Genomic DNA, 19,775 nt, shown 5'->3' with positions numbered 1-19,775 from the left:
ATATATATATTTGTGTGTGTATATATATAGGAAGCCTTTAGAGGTCATTTTGAGCTTTATCTAAAAATGTCACTTAAAAGTACAATTAACTATTACAGGAATAAATGTAATTTTTATTAAAGTTCCACAATGTTATTGTTAGGTCAAACTCCAGTTTTATTAAAGTTAAAAAAAAAACTGCTCTGAAATAGTTTGTGATTATTAAAATAGTAAATAAAGTGAGATAAATGAAGTGGGCTACACTATAAATAATTTAAAAAGATTCTTGGTGAGTTCTTTTTCATAGTATATTTCAACAAACACACATAGACATGCTACATTAAAAAAAACTCCTAGAAATAAGAGAACTTTCCCTCTGGTTGGACAAATTTGATTCGTCTGAAAAGCAAAACGAAACTTGAACTAGAGAAATTGCATTTCCTGCTAAAATGCAGTATGCTTATTGCTGAAAGCTGCTGAAGAAGTTGAAACCAGGCTGAAAAGGTTGCATGATTAAACTGCTAATGTGAGTTTAATTTAAACAGCTGACGTTTGCTGAAAGCAAGAAAATAAAAGCGGAAGAAAATGGCAGAATTGTGTAAATAAAAGCTGAATAAAACAGAAATGAACAGAAAAAGCTGAAACAGGCAAACCGAGGCTAAATAGATTACAAAAAATCTGAACTTAGTCAAAAAGAAGCTAAAATTAGCAACAAAAGTATCAGAAAAGCTTTATTTAAAAAAAAGTTAAAATGAGCAGAAAGAGGCTGAAAGATGCATAAAAAGTTGAAAGTATTCAAAAGAATCGCAAAAGGAAGAAATTAGCTCAATAAATAAATAAAACAGAAAAGGCTAAAATGAGCAGAAGTGTTGAATAAAAAACAGAAAAGCTGAATTCAACAGCAACAAAAAAACTGAAAGGATCATAAAACGCCAAAATAAGCAGAAAGAAGATGAAAACAGCTGAAGCTGAACAAAAACTGAAATGAGCTGTAAAAGGTTGTAACCAGCACAAAGTGTTTGAAGGATGTGGAGAGCTCCATTCATTAAAAAATAAATTAATAAAAAAAACATGTCCACAAAAACTAAATATTTCCAAAAGAAAAAATTGCACAAATGCCAAAAGTCATAATACGAATGAGCGGAATGCTGGAACTGTTATGTGCAGAATAACATATACTGTAGAAGAAAAAATATTAATAAGCGTTCACACATTTAACAGGTTGCAGAAACTGTTGGCCAGAGACGGACGATGTCACGTTTAAGTTACAGCATTGCATGTGTGCTGCATGCAGTAAAATGTGTGTGTGTCTGTGTGTAGAAGACAGGGTGACAAAGTGTCAATCATTGGGTACCGGATATGATGTGTGAGCACCAAACGACTGTTGCCATGGCAACAAAGCAAACATCATGCCAATGTAGTTTGTACATAACGAAGAATATTCATGGGTGGAAGCAGCATTCGCCATGTGAGTTTTCAGTATTTGTGTGTGTGTTTGTGTGTGTGACACATACTTGTGTTTCTCACTCCAAGAGGAGGAACTTCAGCACTCTCACGTGTGTTTACACACCAACACATCGTGACGCCTCCTTCTCATTACGTCTGCTTTAGTTAATATTCACTGACAATAGAGATGATCTTGGATAATCAGGATTTCCTCTGACATTTTTTAGAGACTGAACAGTTTTGGTGGAGTATTCATTTAATGAATCACTCTGTATTATTGACTTTTACCTAAACAGATAATTTTGTCATCTTATTTATTTATTTATTTTACTGATTGTGGAAGTCTCGTTGGACGACTTTCATCAGTCCAGCTTCACAGTTGGAAAACAAAGTGCATGTTTCGTTGGAGCACCATAGTTTATTTTTTTATTTATTTGCACAAACTGTTCATAATCTTACATACTTAAAGACATTCTTATTAGAATGATGATAGTATCTTATATTAATATTTGTTTATTTTACTAAAATGAAACAGTTGGACCTGATTTATAAAACAACCTTTTTGCATTATGGAGAATGTATAATTTATTATGTCTTGTTATGTCACTGACATAGAAACAGTCGAAGACTGTTTGTGGAACACTGAGTAAACATGTCACACTCCCCCAAGTACACGTGAATACACTTTTTCACACTTTTGTCCTCTCCACCTTCTTCCATCTCATTTTTGATTTTTCTTTCTTAAGAATTACGACATTTTTTTTTAACCCTTTGCTTCATCGCATTGCGGTGGCTTCGCTTCCCTCCTTTCCACTTTGCTCTCCTTGTCCTGGTCTACCCGGATACGGATACCCGGGAATAACATCCCCACTCCCTCCCGCCTCTGCTTTACGTAACGCTTAAAGCCCCGCATATCCTCCCTGGCCATGGCAACAACCACATCTGGATCGCACAGCCATCTAGACTGATGTTGGAGCATGTGTGAAGCCCTCAAGACTTAAAACTAAAAGTCATGTGCAGCAATAATCTGTTTTCCTGTTTGGTGACATGCTCACAAAGGAGATCCTCAGAATGCACTGATGCAGAGGGGTTTCTCAGTCTGAGGAGACTCCAGGACTTTGAATTCATGCATGAAGTTAAAGATAAATCAGATTCTTTCCTCGTTCTTTAAGGTCAACTCAACTCATGTTCTTTGATCTAAGAACATCATAGTTTTCATCTGTTCCTTGTATGACAAAATTCAGAATCCTTTGTGTTTGCTTCAGAATTTCTTTCCTTTCCTTCATCCCTGTCTCATTCGTTCTTTTTTTTTTTTTCATCTTTAGCTTCAGTCTTTGCATTAGTTTCCATTGCTGTTTATCTGCAGACTGGTAGTGCCCCCAAGTGGCCAAAAGTATACATTACAAGTGACTTTACTGACTTATTTTAAAAAAAAAATTGTATTCGTTACTCCAGTGATCTCAAGTTTTTGTTTCAGAAATTTTCTGCTTTGATGATAATTTATGATTAATGTAGTTGTAAATGTAGACATAGCTGAAGCATGTTTCTACCACCCCCTTACCTATTTTAGTTCTTAACCATGGAGGGATTGTTTTAGCAACACTGAATAAATTAAGGGAAACATTTTCTTCCAAACTTTCTGTAAAACTCCAGAAAAGGCAGCACCTTAAAGAAGAAAATGTTTTTTTTCTGTCACGTAAAGGCAACACTGTCTGTGGCCATTAACAATCGAAAATAATTTGTTTTACTTTAAGGCGATGCATTGTGGCAAATTGGTGACCATGGGTGGTATCCGAACCTGTGCTCAACATAGCTGTTGCTATGGTAACGGCAAAGAACTGGTAGATTGAGTTATAATTGGACGGAGCAAACGGTGGGCTGTGGGAGGGAGAGACAGAGCACAGGGGCGGAAGATGAATTAAAGGATGACAGAGCGAGAGCAAATGCAGAGCTCCTCCTGTGTGGCGCCTGTGAAAGGTAAAGGGATGGAGGAAAAGTTATTCTGTGAAATCACGTGCTTTTGACAGATGTAATTGCAGGGTACTTAACACGCATACATATGGACATTAAAAGCATGATGTCTGTTAGAGGAGACGGCCAGTAAAAAGTGCTGAACACCTACACAAATACTGCACCACCAGCACAACGGCAAGGAAAGCAAGTTAAGCTCGCTTTGTGGGATGGTTGTGGGGAATTACTTTTGCAGTTTCTCTTCACACCTCTTGAACTTGTCATGACGTACCTCTATTTTTAATGACTGTTAGACTTGTGTGGTTTCTCACTATTTTCTCATGTTGACTTTACCTTTCCTGCAACGTTTTGCAAACGCAATTATCAGATTTTCCTATCTTGCTTACTTTTCATTTGTACTCACATTCACAGTCAAAACTGTTTCTGCTACTTTTACACAAATGCACTTGCAGTGTTATGTACCTGATTTATTTAATTTAGTTGTCAAATCTGCTTAAAGAGAAAACTCAGAAGTCATGTACAAACCGGATTCCAAAAATATTGGGACACTAAACAAATTGTTAATAAAAACTGAATGCAATGATGTGGAGGTGCCAACATCTAATATTTTATTCAGAATAGAACACAAATCACAGATCAAAAGTTTAAACTGAGAGAATGTATCATTTTAAGGGAAAAATCTGTTGTTTCCAAATTTCATGGCATCAACAAATGCCAAAAAAGTTGGGACAAGTCCATTTTTACCACTGTGTGCCATCCCCCCTTCTTCTTACAACACTCAACAGACGTCTGGGGACAGAGGAGACCAGTTTCTCAAGTTTAGAAATAGGAATGCTCTCCCATTCATGTCTAATACAGGCCTCTAACTGTTCAATCGTCTTGGGCCTTCTTTGTCGCACCTTCCTCTTTATGATGCGCCAAATGTTCTCTATAGGTGAAAGATCTGGACTGCAGGCTGGCCATTTCAGTACCCAGATCCTTCTCCTACGTAGCCATGATGTTGTGATTGCTGCAGAATGTGGTCTGGCATTATCGTGTTGAAAAATGCAGGGTCTTCCCTGAAAGAGATGACGTCTAGATGGGAGCATATGTTGTTCTAGAACCTGAACATAGTTCTCTGCATTAATGGTGCCTTTCCAGACATGCAAGCTGCCCATGCCACAAGCGCTCATGCAACCCCATACCATCAGTGATGCAGGCTTCTGAACGGAGCGTTGATAACAACTTGGGCTATCCTTGTCCTCTCTGGTCCGGATGACATGGCGTCCCAGTGTTCCATAAAGAACTTCAAATCGTGACTCATCTGACCACAGAACAGTCTTCCATTTTGCCACACTCCATATTAAATGACCCCTGGCCCAGTGCAAACATCTGAGCTTGTGGAGCTTGCTTAGAAATGGCTTCCTCTTTGCACTGTAGAGTTTCAGCTGGCAACGGCGGATGGCACGGTGGATTGTGTTCACTGACAATGCTTTCTGGAAGTATTCCTGAGCCCATTCTGTTATTTCCTTGACAGTGGCATTCCTGTTTGAGGTGCAGTGACGTTTAAGGGCCCGGAGATCACAAGCATCCAGTAGAGTTTTACGGCCTTGACCCTTACGCACAGCAAAGGTTCCAGATTCTCTGAATCTTTTGATGATGTTATGCACGGTTGATGATGATAACTTAAAAGTCTTTGCTATTTTACACTGGTAACACCATTCTGGTATTGCTGCACTATCTTTCTGCGCAACAATGGTGGAATTGGTGATCCTCTTACCATCTTGGCTTCTGAGAGACACTGACACTCTGAGAAGCTCTTTTATACCCAATCATGTTGTCAATTGACCTAATTAGTGTTAATTGGTCTTCCAGCTGTTCGTTATATGCTCAATTTCCTTTTGCCAGCCACTTATTGCTACTTGTCCCAACTTTTTTGGGATTTGTTGACACTGAAATTTTGAATCAACATATTTTTCCTTTAAAATGTTACATTTACTCCGATTAAACTTTTGATCTGTCATCTCTGTTATCATACAAATAAAATATTGACATTTGCCATCTCCACATCATTGCATTCAGTTTTTAGTCACAATTTGTTTAGTGTCCCAACTTTTTTGGAATCCGGTTTGTATGAATAATTGATCTTATAGTTTATCACTGAAGGCTTGCCATGTTTAACCAGGGTTGTAATGGCAGCTATATGTTATCTCTCACCCTCTTTTCTTTAGACTCACTGTCAGGCCTTCCAACTACAGTAGTTCACTTTTAACTGGATTGACTAGTAGGGAGCTGAGAACTCCGTCCGTCCGTCCATCCATCCATCCATCCATCCATCCATCCATCCATCATCTTTTACCCACTTCTTCCTTTTCTGGTTGCAGGGGTCACTGGTGCCCATATCCAGCAGTCATTACAAGAGGTGGGGGACACCTGGACAGGTTTCAAGTCCATCACAGGGACAAGCAACCATTCACTCTTTCACTCACACCTAGGGACAATTTAGAGCTACCAATTAGACTAACATGCATGTTTTTGGTCTGTGGGAGGAAACCTGAGCAGTCAGAGAAAACCAACACATGCGCGGAGAGAACATAAAAACTCCACCCAGAACAGTCAGCTGGGATTTGATCCGGCGACCTGAGACTGAGAGGCGTCAGCTCTACCAACTGAGCTCTACATTACCACCCTTAATGCAATAATCTCAGTATATTTTTTTTTATTAGTTGCACAAATCCAAGTTCTGATTTTATACCTTTTTTTACTCAAAGGGTGTAACTTGGGACTGAAAGAGTTAACTTTTCTACTACTGAGTGCAGCAGTGGCTCTCACAACCTTATTGGCCACATATCCTGATGTGCTGACTGGCTGTTAGAATACTGTGTCCCTCCCTTTATTTTAGTTTCCTAATATGAGTCAGATTGAGAATGACTTCCTGACTCTTACACTATGACACATCTGAAATCTTTTTTTGTTTCATCTCTGTTATACAACATAAATACTTTCAAATGCCCTCCTCTTCTTTCCATTTTGATCCCCAACTCACCTTTCTTTTCAGTAAGAGGAGTTGTGTTTTCACAAGTTGTTTTTCTCTCCACCCCACTCCCTCATCTCGCCCGCCCTCCCTTACCTCTCCTGCTGAAATGACTCTGTCTATTTTTACCCTCTGGTCCTCTGTAGTCCTAGCTTGTTCCACCCATTTTCCCTCTCTTTTCAACCATCCCTGTATGCTGTCTTGTTTTGTTAGTAACTTTGCAGGTGTTCTATCAGAAAATTGCACATTTCAGATTAGTGGTGGAAAATTACATAACTTGTTTATATGTTTCCAGTGATTTCAAAAGGAAAAGAGAGTTTGAAACTGTTTATAATTTATCTTCTTATTAGGTTTGTTTAAAAAAGGTGGTTGGATTTTCAGCGGATAGTTTTATATAAACCTATAAAAATCAAACACAAACACCCTGGACAAATATTAATGTTCAAAAAGTGCATTGCTATACTGATTCCATGATTTTGTCTCCATATGTATACATTCATGGTGACAGGTAAATATTAAAGGGCACTCTGGCGCCTCCCTGCATGGATGGTCTTTATAGGTATTAAAGTCAAAGCTGGGGATGTGTAATGGGGAGGGCTTGCCTTACACTTCTGTTAAGCTATTGGTTGGCCTAAATCTGAGTGTCGGCGTCTGATTGGCTGCCATACCCATCAGTCAATGTTTACTACGATTCCTCCACCAATGAAACGAGACTGGGGTGGGCTTCTGGAACGAAACACTAAAAACACGAATTTATGAAGCGTTATCCGAACCCTAGATAGTTCCCTCAATAGAGACATGAGGTGAATAATATTTACATTGTTTCGTTTTATCGTAAAAATAACCTCAGCTCGTGAGTTGAGATGAACTTGCTCTCGTAAAGCCGGGTAACATTTGCATATGACTGGCATTCCAGCGCACAGGCCAACCAATCCGATTTTGCGGGGGTCAGATGACAGACAGTTCTATTGGCCAATAAGCAAGTGGTTTGTTAGGAGGGCGGGACAAGGCTGGGCGAGGTTGACAGGATGAGAAGGGGGGGAGACGAATACGGGGGGCAAGCAGTCTAGTTTACAACAAGAGGAAGAGAGAGGGAAAAAAGAAAGAAAGGATTGCGAGAGAGAACGAGATTAAAATAAGGATGTAATCTCAGGCTGGGAGCCACAGAGATGCCATATGAGGACTTTTCTGGGCCAAAACAACAACCGTAAACGGAGCAGACGGAACGCGCGGATGTCGTCCTCACGAAGTGTTAGCTAACCTGCTGCAGATCGACGGATTTTCTCTTTAATCAAACGCCGCTTCTTCTTCCTCTAAAGCCCCCCTCGTCGACTTCGGATCGGCGTCTTTACCCCAGCCACTCGTTTGCTGCCTTTAAAAAACTTGACCGAGACGGACAGTAGGAGTAAGAAAAACACAGCAACTACAATTCACTCCCCCCTTTCTCCCCGCTGACTGGAGTCAGGAGTGTTCACCGTGGGCTGCTTTTATCGCCGTGTTGTAGTCTTTATCAGCCGTTATCTCGCCTGAGCTCTGTGGCCAGAGTGGCCAGGTAGGACACGAGCAGCTAATTGAAAGCAGAAAGAAGGAGCTCTAAGCTCTGGCTAAGACGAACATGTTAAGCGAAGAGCGGGCTTGAGAGCAGAGGGTGATGGATGAATGCACCATGTTTACGACATCTGCTAATGCGTGTGTGTTGGAATTAAACTAGAATGGTTAATTTTTCATACTTCGTATTGTCTGCTCGATTAATAACTTGGTTGAAACAGGTGCGTTCATAATTGCATTGAGTTGGTTACTGTGTAGTTCTGCACTTGTTAAATAGCTATTGTTGAATTATTTTGGCATTCACAACAGTTGGGACATGAGAACAATTGTATGATTTATTTATTTTTTTTTAGCTTCTGCCGGTGCACGACCAGGGGCGTTCCCGTGAGGTCGCTCCAATTCGGAGCGGTACACTCGAGGCTCCGGTTATTACGAGAAACTACAAATAAAGTGCTGTAGCTTCTTATTTGGATCAGCAGGCGTTAATAAAGGTCTCAAAGCGGTGAGACTGAGACATTAAGGCAGCGGAAACTTTTACAGACCAGCTTTTATCACCCTGGTTTTTGCTTGTTTCAGCGCTGTGGACCCCCACGGGTCCAGTCCTCCATCAACCCTTCAGCTGCTTTTATTCGGGGGGGCTTTATGAGCCTCCCAGACCCTACCGAGCCCACCTCCCGCTCCCTGCATTTAAAATGTAGCGCAGAGGTCGGTTTGACATGGCCCAGAAAGACTGCGTAGTTCCCGGGTGGATGTTTTAACCCAGGCCGTGGACGCGCTCGAGGCCTTGTTAACTCCTTCGTAACCAAGCTGCTCATGTAAACAAACGGAGAGGGCATCGAGGGTAATTAGACCAAAGGGAGGAGGAACGTTGTCTTCTGTCGTATTTATAATTCCAGGAGGTCGACTTTACACCGTTGAATCCATAAAGTTTTGTTGTTTGTTTTTACTGCAAGTACATTTTGTCCGCTGAATGTTGCTTCGTGTTCGTCGTGAGAGATTGCGGCACTCTGCGAAACGCAAAGATGGACTTGGTTCCTGATTTTTAAATGCAAACAGGACAGCCTTTCTGTGCCACATCTGTACAATCCTCCTCAATCCCGGGTTATGATGCAGATGTAATCGTGAAAGAATGAAAATGATACAGGCACAGCCGAGCACATGTCATCTGAGAGCTTCCCAGCAATATCAGCACCAAATTTTGCATTAAAGATGTTTCCCTACCAGGATTCCTTTACCTTAATTGAAGGAAGCTTTTAAACGTTTTTTTTTGTTTTTGTTTGGACACACGTCAAGGATTTCATCAACTATGTTCTCATCAGAGAACTCCCAGTATCTTCGCCAAGGATTAAGCATGTTTGGTTAGTACATGATGCATCCTTCTCTTTGTAGGACAGCTGCTGAGCACCCTTTTAACCAAGTCTGCACATATTCATCATTACTGTTCAGTTGTAGTATTATGCAACCCTGAAGTGTTTACCTGTTCTTAAAATAATTGTTTTTGTTGCTCATTGCTTTTGTGGAAAAGCTTTTATATTAGTTGTGTAATCTTTTATTCATTTATGTTTGTTCAGACTTGGAGTGTAACAGATTTTGTTCTCCGTCTTGCCTCTTATTTAGAAAATAGGACACTTTTGTATCCGCTCTTGTTGGAGTGATTTAACCATTTAAGTGTATGAAGGAGTGCTTTTGTAGCTGAACATATTTTTTCTAGTTCTAAAAGAAATGGCAATTTTTCACACAAAAACCAGATAAAAGGTTAAACAAAAATCCAGTAGTGGCCTGTTTCTGTGTTGCTCGCATCCAAAATATGATGATGCCTTTTCAATCTAATTTGAAGGTATTATCAGAGTGGGTCATTTGATTAGGAATGCAACACAAGTATGGGTGCTGTACTAAGAGCTGCGCAACATGCCAAATAAGAAAACAGCAGCTTCATCTGAAAGTTCTTTGTTCAGCTCATTGAATGAAGTGATAGACCTAATGTGATGTGATTAAATACTTGTGTTTTTCTCTGTAGTGTGGACCAATGTGGAGCCCCGATCAGTTCCAGTCTTCCCTTGGCATTCATTGGTTCCTTTTCTGGCTCCCACCCAATCAGATGCTCCTTCTCTGCCAGGAGAGGGTCAGCATCCAGTCAACCACCCTCAAGCAGCCACTCTAAAGACAGGTATCTTTGTGGTGAAACAAATGTTATTAACACTTTATTATCACCAGTTTTGTAAAAGTAAAATAAAAAATCCCAGGATGTTAACTCAGCATCATTATTGTGCCGTTTACTTTGCTCAAATGTTGTTTCCTCAGACGGTCAGGGGGTGGCAGCGCTGTCACAGGAGGCTGCAGAGGCACCTCTCATCATAGAGAGAGGCCCCCCATCCCGGCCTCCCCCTTCCTGTGATGAGCCACTTCCAGAGAAGGAGAAAGGAGATGCAGAGAGGGAGAAACCAGACAGCGAAACAGAGAGCGATGTGGATGACCTGTAAGAGCAGTTCTGTTTTGTTTCATTTGGATTTTGCTGGTGAATACAGTTAAATGAACACAAGAATAATCAAACGACACATGAAAGAAAAATAAACATTATTGTCCGTTTAATATAACGTGTCCAACCCAGCCTTCACAGTATTTTTTCTTGGTGGTGCAGTGTACCCACACATGAGTGAGATAGTGTGATATTTTGTGTATTTTTGCTCTAATTTGGGTGAAAGGGATGAATGCCAGAACAAAGCAGATAGAAACAAAAGCGTTTTGTCTCTGATCTCAATAACATTATGTAAAGCAGTGGCCAGGCTGTCAGCCTCTGAAATAGATAAGCTGTGTGCTGAATATGCTCATGCACCTCATGGAAAATGAACGACTTGCAGCTATAAGGTAAATAGAACCTGGTATAAAGTGCAGACCTAATCCTTTTTTAAGTTGTAAACGCAAGTGTATGTAATTACTGCCACCAGGAACATATTTGGTAAAAAATAACTAAGTACTAAGAATAAATGTTTATATAATTTTTTGATGTTTTCTTTTTTTTTGTCTTTCAGCTTTCTCCCAGGAGTTGTAGCAGAACAGCCCCTCTCCACATCTCCAGTAAAGAGACGTACTCAGTCTCTCAGTGCACTTCCCAAAGATGGAGACAAGAACAGCCCAGGAAAGGTAGTATTTAATTCTCAGTTATCAGTGCAATTTTCACTTAAATAGATAATCAAATGTCTGTATGCTTTTATTGCTCACTCTTTTAGAGGGAGAAGGACCACATCCGGCGGCCAATGAATGCATTTATGATTTTCAGCAAGCGTCATCGCGCATTAGTGCATCAGCGGCACCCAAACCAGGACAACAGGACAGTCAGCAAAATTCTTGGGGAGTGGTGGTATGCTCTGGGGCCTAAAGAGAAACAGAAGTACCATGACTTGGCCTTCCAGGTGCACAGCTGAATGTGGAAACAGAAAATTGCAAATATTTCAATAACTGAGGTACATTAACGAATATAGTATGTTCTTTTGTTTCTAGGTTAAAGAGGCCCACTTTAAAGCCCACCCAGACTGGAAATGGTGCAACAAAGACAGGAAGAAGTCCAGCTCTGAAGGTCGTGGAGTCCCAGGGACCAAAGATATCAGAGAGAGGAGCATGTCTGAAACTACAGGTTGGTTTTACCAGTACTTCTGTCTCACTCTCTTTCTTCTCTTTCTCTATCCATGTACTCATAAGCAGCGTATTTATGGTCTTTAAATGCCATAATTGTACCTTTCTCATAGAGCCCCATTCTGTGGATCTGAAAGCTGTTGGTCCAGGCCAGATGGGTGTGTCTGAGAGGAGTACAGGAGAGGGGTCCGTGAGCCAGCTTACTCGCCCCAGAGCCTTTTCTCAAAGTGCCATGCACAGCCTAGAGCGAGGCGACAGGGGGAACACACAGGCTCTGGTAGAACTGGCACAGGTAAAAGAGGAAAACTGCCACAAATGAGAATTTTTGTTTCTGTGACTTCATTTAAATCAAAGCTTTTTGTTTATCAGTTTTTTTTTATCACAAACATGGCAGTTGACAATATGCATTTTCTGTCATGAAATGATGTCTGTCACATACAAACACATGCCATTGTATGTAGTATACAGATAACACAACTGTGGTTTACATAAATAAGATAAAACTTTTGATGAACCACGTGTCTTTGTTTTTGCAGATGTGTGGGGATGGTGGCAGTCAGTTTTCGAGTCACGCTCCTACACCTTCTCAGACACAGCGCGGGGTTAGCGAGGATATGACCAGCGATGAGGAGCGTATGGTCATCTGTGAGGAAGAAGGAGATGATGATGTCATTGGTGAGAAACCAACAATTCTTTATTTTTTAGGCCCTTTTAGAAAAGCATCAGGAGGGCATCCATTCACTGCTTCCTGTGTCACTGATGCTTTTTACAAATAGAAATAGTGCAGAAATCTAATTAAACTCTGTTTTTGACCTCTACTATATAATAATATAATTTAAACACTAGAGAAGAAAGGTGTGAAAATTAATTCCTATTAGCCTGTGACTTTTTAATTAGATCAGCAGTCTGTGACAGTTACAATGTCTCTGGCTGGGTAACAAAGAAAACCTGCAGTACTTTTTACTTTTTGTTTGTTGTTCCATTCCAACTTTTTTTTAAATTCTGTTTATCTTTGTTTTTTTTCTGCCAATCATACATTTCTTGTTTTTTATTGTAGTTATGTTTTGTTAAATTATCTTTTTTCTTTAAAAAATATTTTCAGTAGCACTTGTCTTTGAAAGTTGCAAATAAAGTGGAGTTGTAAAATTCACGTTGGCCAACTGTACTGCTGCAGAAATTACAATGAAGTTTTGACCAATTGACATTTTCTGTTTGAACAAACAAAACCAGTAATGATAGCAGAACATGTTGTACAGTATAAGTTCTGAGTTTTAATGAGCCCATCTATAAGGATTTCAAATTTTAGTGAAAGTCAAGTGTAGCTGTAGTGTATTTTGCTTTTCCACAGAGGACCCTTATCCCAGCAGCTCCATAGATCTCAAGTGTAAGGAGCGGGTGACTGACAGCGACAGTGAGAATGCTTCAGGGGATGAAGGAGATCGAAAGGTATACCAGAAGTCATTTCCAGTTTAGCTTACTTGTGTTGATTGGCCTTTTTTAATTTAAATGCCCTTTAACATCTGTATTTCCTCCTTTTCAGAGAGTATTTACTCCAGTTATCTGCTCTTCTGCATCATCGTCTTCCTCACACCACACTCCTCATGGCAGGAGTGTCTCACTATCATCTTTCCCCAGCAGTAGGCGTTATGATGAGGGGCGATCTGGAGGGGGGGGGCTTTCAGACCACCGAAGGAAGGAAAGAGGTGATGGAGAGAGTAGGGACACTCATCTAGGTGAGGGAGGTGGAAGTGTGCTGGCCTCTTCTCTCTCCATCTCATCTAGTCAACCAGTCATGCCCACTTCTGCAGCTGGAGGGGCTCCGTCCTTGTCTGTAGGAGCAAACCAGCTCCTGGGCGTTGGCACGGTGAGGGTGGCCTCCACGGTGGTGACTAATGTAATGCGTCCAATTATCAGCACACCACTCCCCATCGCCAGCAAACCTAGAGATGGAGGCCCTTCATCCAGCCCTCATCCTCCAGAGAGGAAGACCCTGACTCCCCAGCAGCAGCCACAGCTTCTGTTTGGTCCAGGAGCAGGAGGTGGGGCTGCAGCCACAGGGGGTGGGTACTACCCTTCATCGTCACCAAATCCTGTAGGTGCAGGTGTGGGCCAAGGTGGTGTAGTGACTAATTTAGTGTTACCAGGGGCTCTGCCTGCACAGTCTGCTGTACAGCTCATCTCCCCTTCCCCCCAGCCTCAACCATCCAATCAGCAGGCACTTCCCTCCAATGTTGTTTCAGCTCCACATAGTCACACCAATGGACCCCTGCCCCTGCTTCAGCCCCAGTTCCTTCCTGCCTCCTCCCTGGCAACCCCTGTTGGTAAAGCCATCACACAGGTTCAGTACATTCTACCCACCCTACCTGCCAACTCCAAGAGTCCACCTCAGAGCCTAAGCCAGCCAACCAGTATCTTCAACCTGCCCACAGCACTGCCAACACAACTGGCCAATGGAAAACATCATGGGACGGGTTTACCCACAGGATATGCGTCCAGCCCAGCGATGAGCGTGGTCAGTCCTGGAACCAGAGGTGAAAGTTTAGCCAGAACCAACATTTAGACATATTCTGGGATCACACCTAATCAGATGCTCACTCGCTCTGTTTGTCTGTTTTTACACCAGTTCAAACTCAGTCTCCAGTGCTGCAAGGTAAAATGCTTGTTTCCATGCCAACAGTACGGACTGCAGCAGCCCCTGCCCAGCAGTTTCCTATTGTGGCTCCATCTCTTCCTGTCCAGAATGGTGCTCAGTCTGGAAGCAAGGTCACAGGGCACTTTATTAAACTTCACTTTTGTAGTGAAATCAGTCACATGTAGAAGAAGTGTGGTCTCATCTGCCTGCTTATGTTGCCAATGACAGATTTGTATTATTTGTTTTTCTAGATCTTCCAGATTGCTCCCATGCCCATGGTCCAGTCCCAGCTGCCTCAAGGTGGAGCAGTGCATCCTTCCAGCCCCTTCCCTGTAACGGTGGGCACAGCTGCTGTAGTAGCTCCAGGATCAGCCCCTTCACAGACTGTACTTCTGCCTTCAGCACCCACCAGGTATGAAATAACAAGCAGATGCACGCCTCTGATGTCCCCTCACAAATTACATAGAGCGCCATAAGAGCACTTGGTTATGAAGTAGCTTTGTGTAACTTAGTGGCTTTAGTCTGCACTAAGGTATTTTTGGAATGAAAGTGAAGAATGCAGACTCCTTTTTTTTAGTTATTAATAATAATTCTAGATTGTTTCTATTTTCTATAAATATTTGCCTATAATTTTTATTTTAATTTGATCGTTATCTTTCTCATATTCACTAATTCAATGTACTGACCTCTTAACACTTTGTTGTACTTGTATGTTGGTACTTGAATCACTTCTATACAATAGATGCTGGCCTCATAAAACAGTTCAAGACATATTTTGTTCACAAACTGTTCAAATAATATCGTCTCAAAGAATAATGGTGAATGAGCCAAATTTGGAAAAGAAGTGTGAAAACCTTTTTGTTTTTGTCGTCATGGAGAATTTATTTTTATCGAGATGTCCTAGGCAACAAAGGATAAATATGTCTATTAAAAATTGCAATTAATCTATAAGTTGGTTAATTTGAATTCATACAATTCCATTCTAATGAAAGTATGTAGTTAATGTCATTTTTAACTGGCAGCTTAAACTTGATCTGGTTTAAACCTAACAGGGAATAGATGAGGCAACATTAGTTTCAGCTACAAGATTTTTGATTCCAACCTTTGGATTAAATTTATGACGGCTACTACTGTGGTTATGACGAGGTGACAAAAGTGCTTCTAGCGCTGTAAAATAATCTGCAAGCAGCAAGAGTAAATTTTAAAAAGCAAAACAATGTTTCACCTTTTCACAAGAATTTCCAAATTACTGCTGTTCTTTTGTTACTCTTTGTCCTGGTGAGGAGCAAAAACACTCTTTTATTTTTATTTTTTTCTTGTGTTCAGATCCGTAAGACTCATTTTTATGTTAACGTGAAATATTGAATACTGAAGTTTAGGAGAGAGGAATGAGCTTTATAAAAATAAAAAAAAAAGGATGACAGTGTGGCAGATTTACACATGTGCTTTTCCTAAAACCTTTTCTTCTAAATAAATTACTGCCGTCATTGAATGGGAAAAGACTAGATTCTTGGGATTTTATTCAGAATCACTAGTGACCCTAATTTAACCTCATTTTAGACTTTTTTTTTTAAGGAAATCTTTTTGGAATAAATAATTGAGCGTGTAGAGGAGTTTGTTGTGACAGTTTTGCTTATCGTACAGATTATAAAAGTTTTATTCAATTCTAGACCATAAAGTTTGTTTCCAAATGGGCAATATTTTTACCAAATGTCATTTCAAACAAGATTGATTTATTCCAAGTGCACTCTTCCCTGATTAATATTATAATAACAGTTTTTAACAGGTTTTAAAATGTTTTCAAAATAACTTTGTCTTTTACCGATGAGCAGCTTAAACCTGAAATCGCTGTGGGATAAATGATGCTTGATATCAGAAGGTTGTGTTTCTGATAGCAGGACAGGCTACAATTCTTACAGTGCAAGAAGCTCAATTCCTGTTGGGGTGCAACTGTAACGGTGCAGCTCTATTCTGGATGTGTTAGTCATCCTGCTGGTGGCCTGAGTTGCCTCTGCCTGCCCACCCCCACACTACCTCTCAGCTCCTCACACAGCACTAGTCATCTGCTGCTAGTTGCTGAGGTTTACGCTCATCGACTGACCCTCACTGCAGCGCTTCTCTTTTTGTCTTCCTCTTTTGGTCTAAGCACATCTCTGTTCCTCACATTCTAGGTCTGCCTCACTGTTGTACTGAAATACCATCTGCAACGTCGCCTCGGAAGTTATTTTTACTACAAGTGTTATCTTCTCTGCTGGGTTCTATTTTGCCTTTGCCTTGAATGTCATTTGTTGTATTTCAGTTTGTCTGATCGCTCCTCCTGTTTTTGGACAGAATCACCTATGTCCAGTCCACTCCGGGGCTCCCATCCACCCTGCCCCTGGTCTCAACAACAACAGGCTCGTCCCCCACCCAGCAGGCTCTACCAGTGCCTGGATCCGCATTTGTTCCCTCACCCTTGGCAACACTCGGCTTTACAGCCATCGCACCACCTGGGCAGACACTGGTTCAGCCGCTGATTGCAGGTTAGTGGAGAGAAAAGGTCAAAACTTCTGTTTTTCATGTTTCCGTTTCCAAACTGAACTGCACCAAAGCAAATGGCAGCTCACCTGTCAAATCATACTTTTATACTAGGGGTGTTTTCACTCATGCAGCGTTTACGCCATTTGAATTGAACTCTGTTTTTTTTGTGTAAATGTAAACGCAGTAATCCCATTCGGGTATGGACAAAAATAGTCGTTCATGGTGCAGCTCCAAATGAACTCCAGAACAGTTTCGTTATAGTGTGAACATGATTCAGCCTTGATCCACCACAACTACCAGTCTGAGCCAAACTCCTTCTGTAGTTAGGCATGCTTTGCATTCTGGGATGTGATGATGTCAACAAACTTGAAAGACTTTTAACAATTCAACTTTATTACCCAGATAAATACTAACAGGAGTAAACTCTCCATGTTGTTGACTAACTCAGGACACAGAACCATCTTACTGCAGTGTTTCCCCTACCATTATACAAGCAGGGCGCCCTGCCCTGTCAACAGAACCAAGTGCCCTGCCTACTGAACCCACCCCCACCCCATCGACAAAAATCATAAAAGATGAGCGCCCTGCTAAGGCAAGTAAAATAGGGGAAACACTGTCCTGTATTTACTTTTGGTACTCCTGCACCAGACACATGTAACCAGTGCGCAGGCTGAATGTTTTCACATACTGTAGTTTGTAGCGACACATTTTGGTTCACATGCAGTTTTCTCTGTGAAAAGAAACCAAACTAAAAGGAAAAGCTACAAGTTTTACTACTCATCAATTGATATAGACCAGAATAAATGAACTACAGGTGTGAAAATGCCCCCAAACTTCACACAGCTCTTTTTTTTTTTTTTTTTTTCACTTTAAATTTTGTAATTAATTCTTAAGAGTGCAGTGGAAACATGGGAATCTGACCTGATTGTTCTCCACAATATAAGGTTGTATATATTTATACAAAAAGTGTTGTTGCCACCAAAAGATATGCCCCTCTCATGGCTTCAAATCTGCCATAACTTGGTTTAAGTAGTCAAGAGTTTTAAACTACTTTTAAAGTATTTTTACACCAGAAACAAAGCTCAGTTTGGTCTGAATAAAGACCACTTTTTTTTTTTTTTTTTGCTGTGGAAAAAAGTTTTCTGGTTTGGAAAACTTTAAATTTAGGATGAGCCTAAAAACAAAGTTCAAACCAAACAAGATATGGAACAAAGATGATGAAAGATGAGCGTTTGAGCTGTTGATGGATGAATTTAATCACATTAAGCGTGTATACTTTTCAGTACAGTATGTGTTTTACTTTGCACATGTTCATAGGTAAACCATAAAAAAGTCATAGTGCATCACATGATGTTCACATTGCACACGCCTAACTGTTTCTGAACACTCATAAGAAAGAGAGGAGCTTGTTTGAAGAAGTGGAGGTGAAGAAGTGACACTGGACATTTTTCATGTGGACCTTTTAATGAATGATCACTCCTGTCTCTTTTATCCAGGTCAGCCTCCGCTCTTAGCCACAGCTCAGTCCCCCCAGCCCTCCACTTCAGCCTCCACCTCAGGTTCCGGGGGCCAGATAGTCACTGCCATCTACCCTCCTTCACCAAGTGTCACCATGGCAACAGGGGTGGTCTCTATGGCAGCAGTGCCCCCCAGTGTGGTCTACTCCGTCTCTAGCCCTGCAAGCACTTCTCCTCATATCTTGCCTAAACACACAACAACCCCTACAGGCGTCACGCTCCCACATCCGCAGCCCCATCCTGACAGACAAGTGGACAGACACCCGCCTCCAGACAGGCCTACGGATCGATCAAAGGACAGGCCGAGCGACAGACAGGCAGAGGTCCTCACACATTCAGACAGACAGACTGAGAGGCTAACTACAATCTCCATCAGCAGCAGCTCAGCAGCACCGTCTGGTGGCTCAGCTGTGTCCATCAGACCCTGCAGTCCTCCCATTCATATCCAACCACCTGGTATGACTTATTGTGGTTTTCTTACACAAATTAAATTGGAAATTTTTGAATTTGTTGTGTTTTATTTTTGCCGACTGCTTATTAGATTTGTTTCCCTAATTTTCAGGCAGTGCACATAAGTTATCACAGCTTCCAGTCAGGATCCCGCAGAAAGTGAAGGCAACGGTGGCAACCATTCCTGTAGGCAGCTATGATGGAGGAGGCCGAGGCAAGGAAAGGGAGCGAGACAAAGACAAGGAAAGGGACAGAGAGCGAGAACGTGAAAAAGATAAGGAGAGGGAATCTGCAGCAAACAGCCATTTCTCTTTTGATCCTGAACCTTTAGTGCAGACAGAGTCTCCATCAGCACATCCAGCCGAGGAGCTGCCGTCCTCTGACAGACAGCTGGAGGGCTCCAGTACTGCAGACTCCTCTGACACCAGGAGCAGGGACAGCACAACATCCAAAGAGGTGAGCGGAGCATCACTCCCTGCAACACCACAACCCAGCTGGTGTACATACACAGACGAGCCGCGCTCTCGTATAAACTACATGCACTGATCTTTTCCTGCAGGGTGGGTGGAGGGAGTCTCTCCCATCCTCTCCTCTCCCCCCTCCGTCAGGCACAGAACCTGCTCTGCCACCCCCACAGTCTGACAAAGACTGCCCTACACCCAAAAGGATCAAAGCCCGCCCACCACCACTGAAGAAGACTTTTGACTCTGTTGACAAGTGAGTCAGTGCCTCCGTGAATACTTAGTGTAGAGCATATCGTTGGGCGGTGTGTATATACTCTGTGTTCTGTGTGCATCTGTTGGACTGGCAGGGTTCTTTCAGAGGTATATTTTGAGGAACGATTTGCCGAGCTGCCGGAGTTTCGACCTGAAGAGGTTTTGCCCTCCCCCACCCTGCAGAGTCTGGCCACATCGCCTCGTGCCATCCTGGGCAGCTATCGTCGCAAGAGGAAGAATTCAACAGGTCTCATCATACTAATTTAACTTTTTTATTTTTTAATATGTTTAAAATAAAAGGTTTTGTTTTTTTGTTGTTGTTGCTAATCATTATTGGTATGTTTGTCTTAAAT

The 19,775-nt window shown here is 41.5% G+C and overlaps 1 protein-coding gene across 1 annotated transcript in view; it reads left to right on the top strand.

Annotated features, from left to right (window-relative positions):
* The window catches only part of cicb (capicua transcriptional repressor b), a 35,666-nt gene that overhangs the window by 13,333 nt on the left and 2,558 nt on the right, over positions 1-19,775 (top strand). Inside the window, exons 3-18 of the mRNA XM_037676179.1 lie at positions 9,975-10,124; positions 10,259-10,433; positions 10,987-11,098; positions 11,185-11,367; positions 11,456-11,588; positions 11,701-11,879; positions 12,124-12,262; positions 12,936-13,033; positions 13,128-14,118; positions 14,211-14,350; positions 14,471-14,631; positions 16,551-16,741; positions 18,236-18,712; positions 18,819-19,162; positions 19,266-19,423; positions 19,518-19,669. Coding sequence (XP_037532107.1) covers positions 9,975-10,124; positions 10,259-10,433; positions 10,987-11,098; positions 11,185-11,367; positions 11,456-11,588; positions 11,701-11,879; positions 12,124-12,262; positions 12,936-13,033; positions 13,128-14,118; positions 14,211-14,350; positions 14,471-14,631; positions 16,551-16,741; positions 18,236-18,712; positions 18,819-19,162; positions 19,266-19,423; positions 19,518-19,669 — 3,783 coding nt within the window. The remainder of the gene's footprint in view (positions 1-9,974; positions 10,125-10,258; positions 10,434-10,986; positions 11,099-11,184; positions 11,368-11,455; positions 11,589-11,700; positions 11,880-12,123; positions 12,263-12,935; positions 13,034-13,127; positions 14,119-14,210; positions 14,351-14,470; positions 14,632-16,550; positions 16,742-18,235; positions 18,713-18,818; positions 19,163-19,265; positions 19,424-19,517; positions 19,670-19,775) is intronic.

The sequence above is a fragment of the Nematolebias whitei genome, chromosome 5, assembly GCF_014905685.2.
Source record: "Nematolebias whitei isolate Nwh7 chromosome 5, NemWhi1, whole genome shotgun sequence".
NCBI classification, from domain to species: Eukaryota; Metazoa; Chordata; class Actinopteri; order Cyprinodontiformes; family Rivulidae; genus Nematolebias; species Nematolebias whitei.
This window is presented reverse-complemented; position numbering and strand designations above follow the sequence as displayed.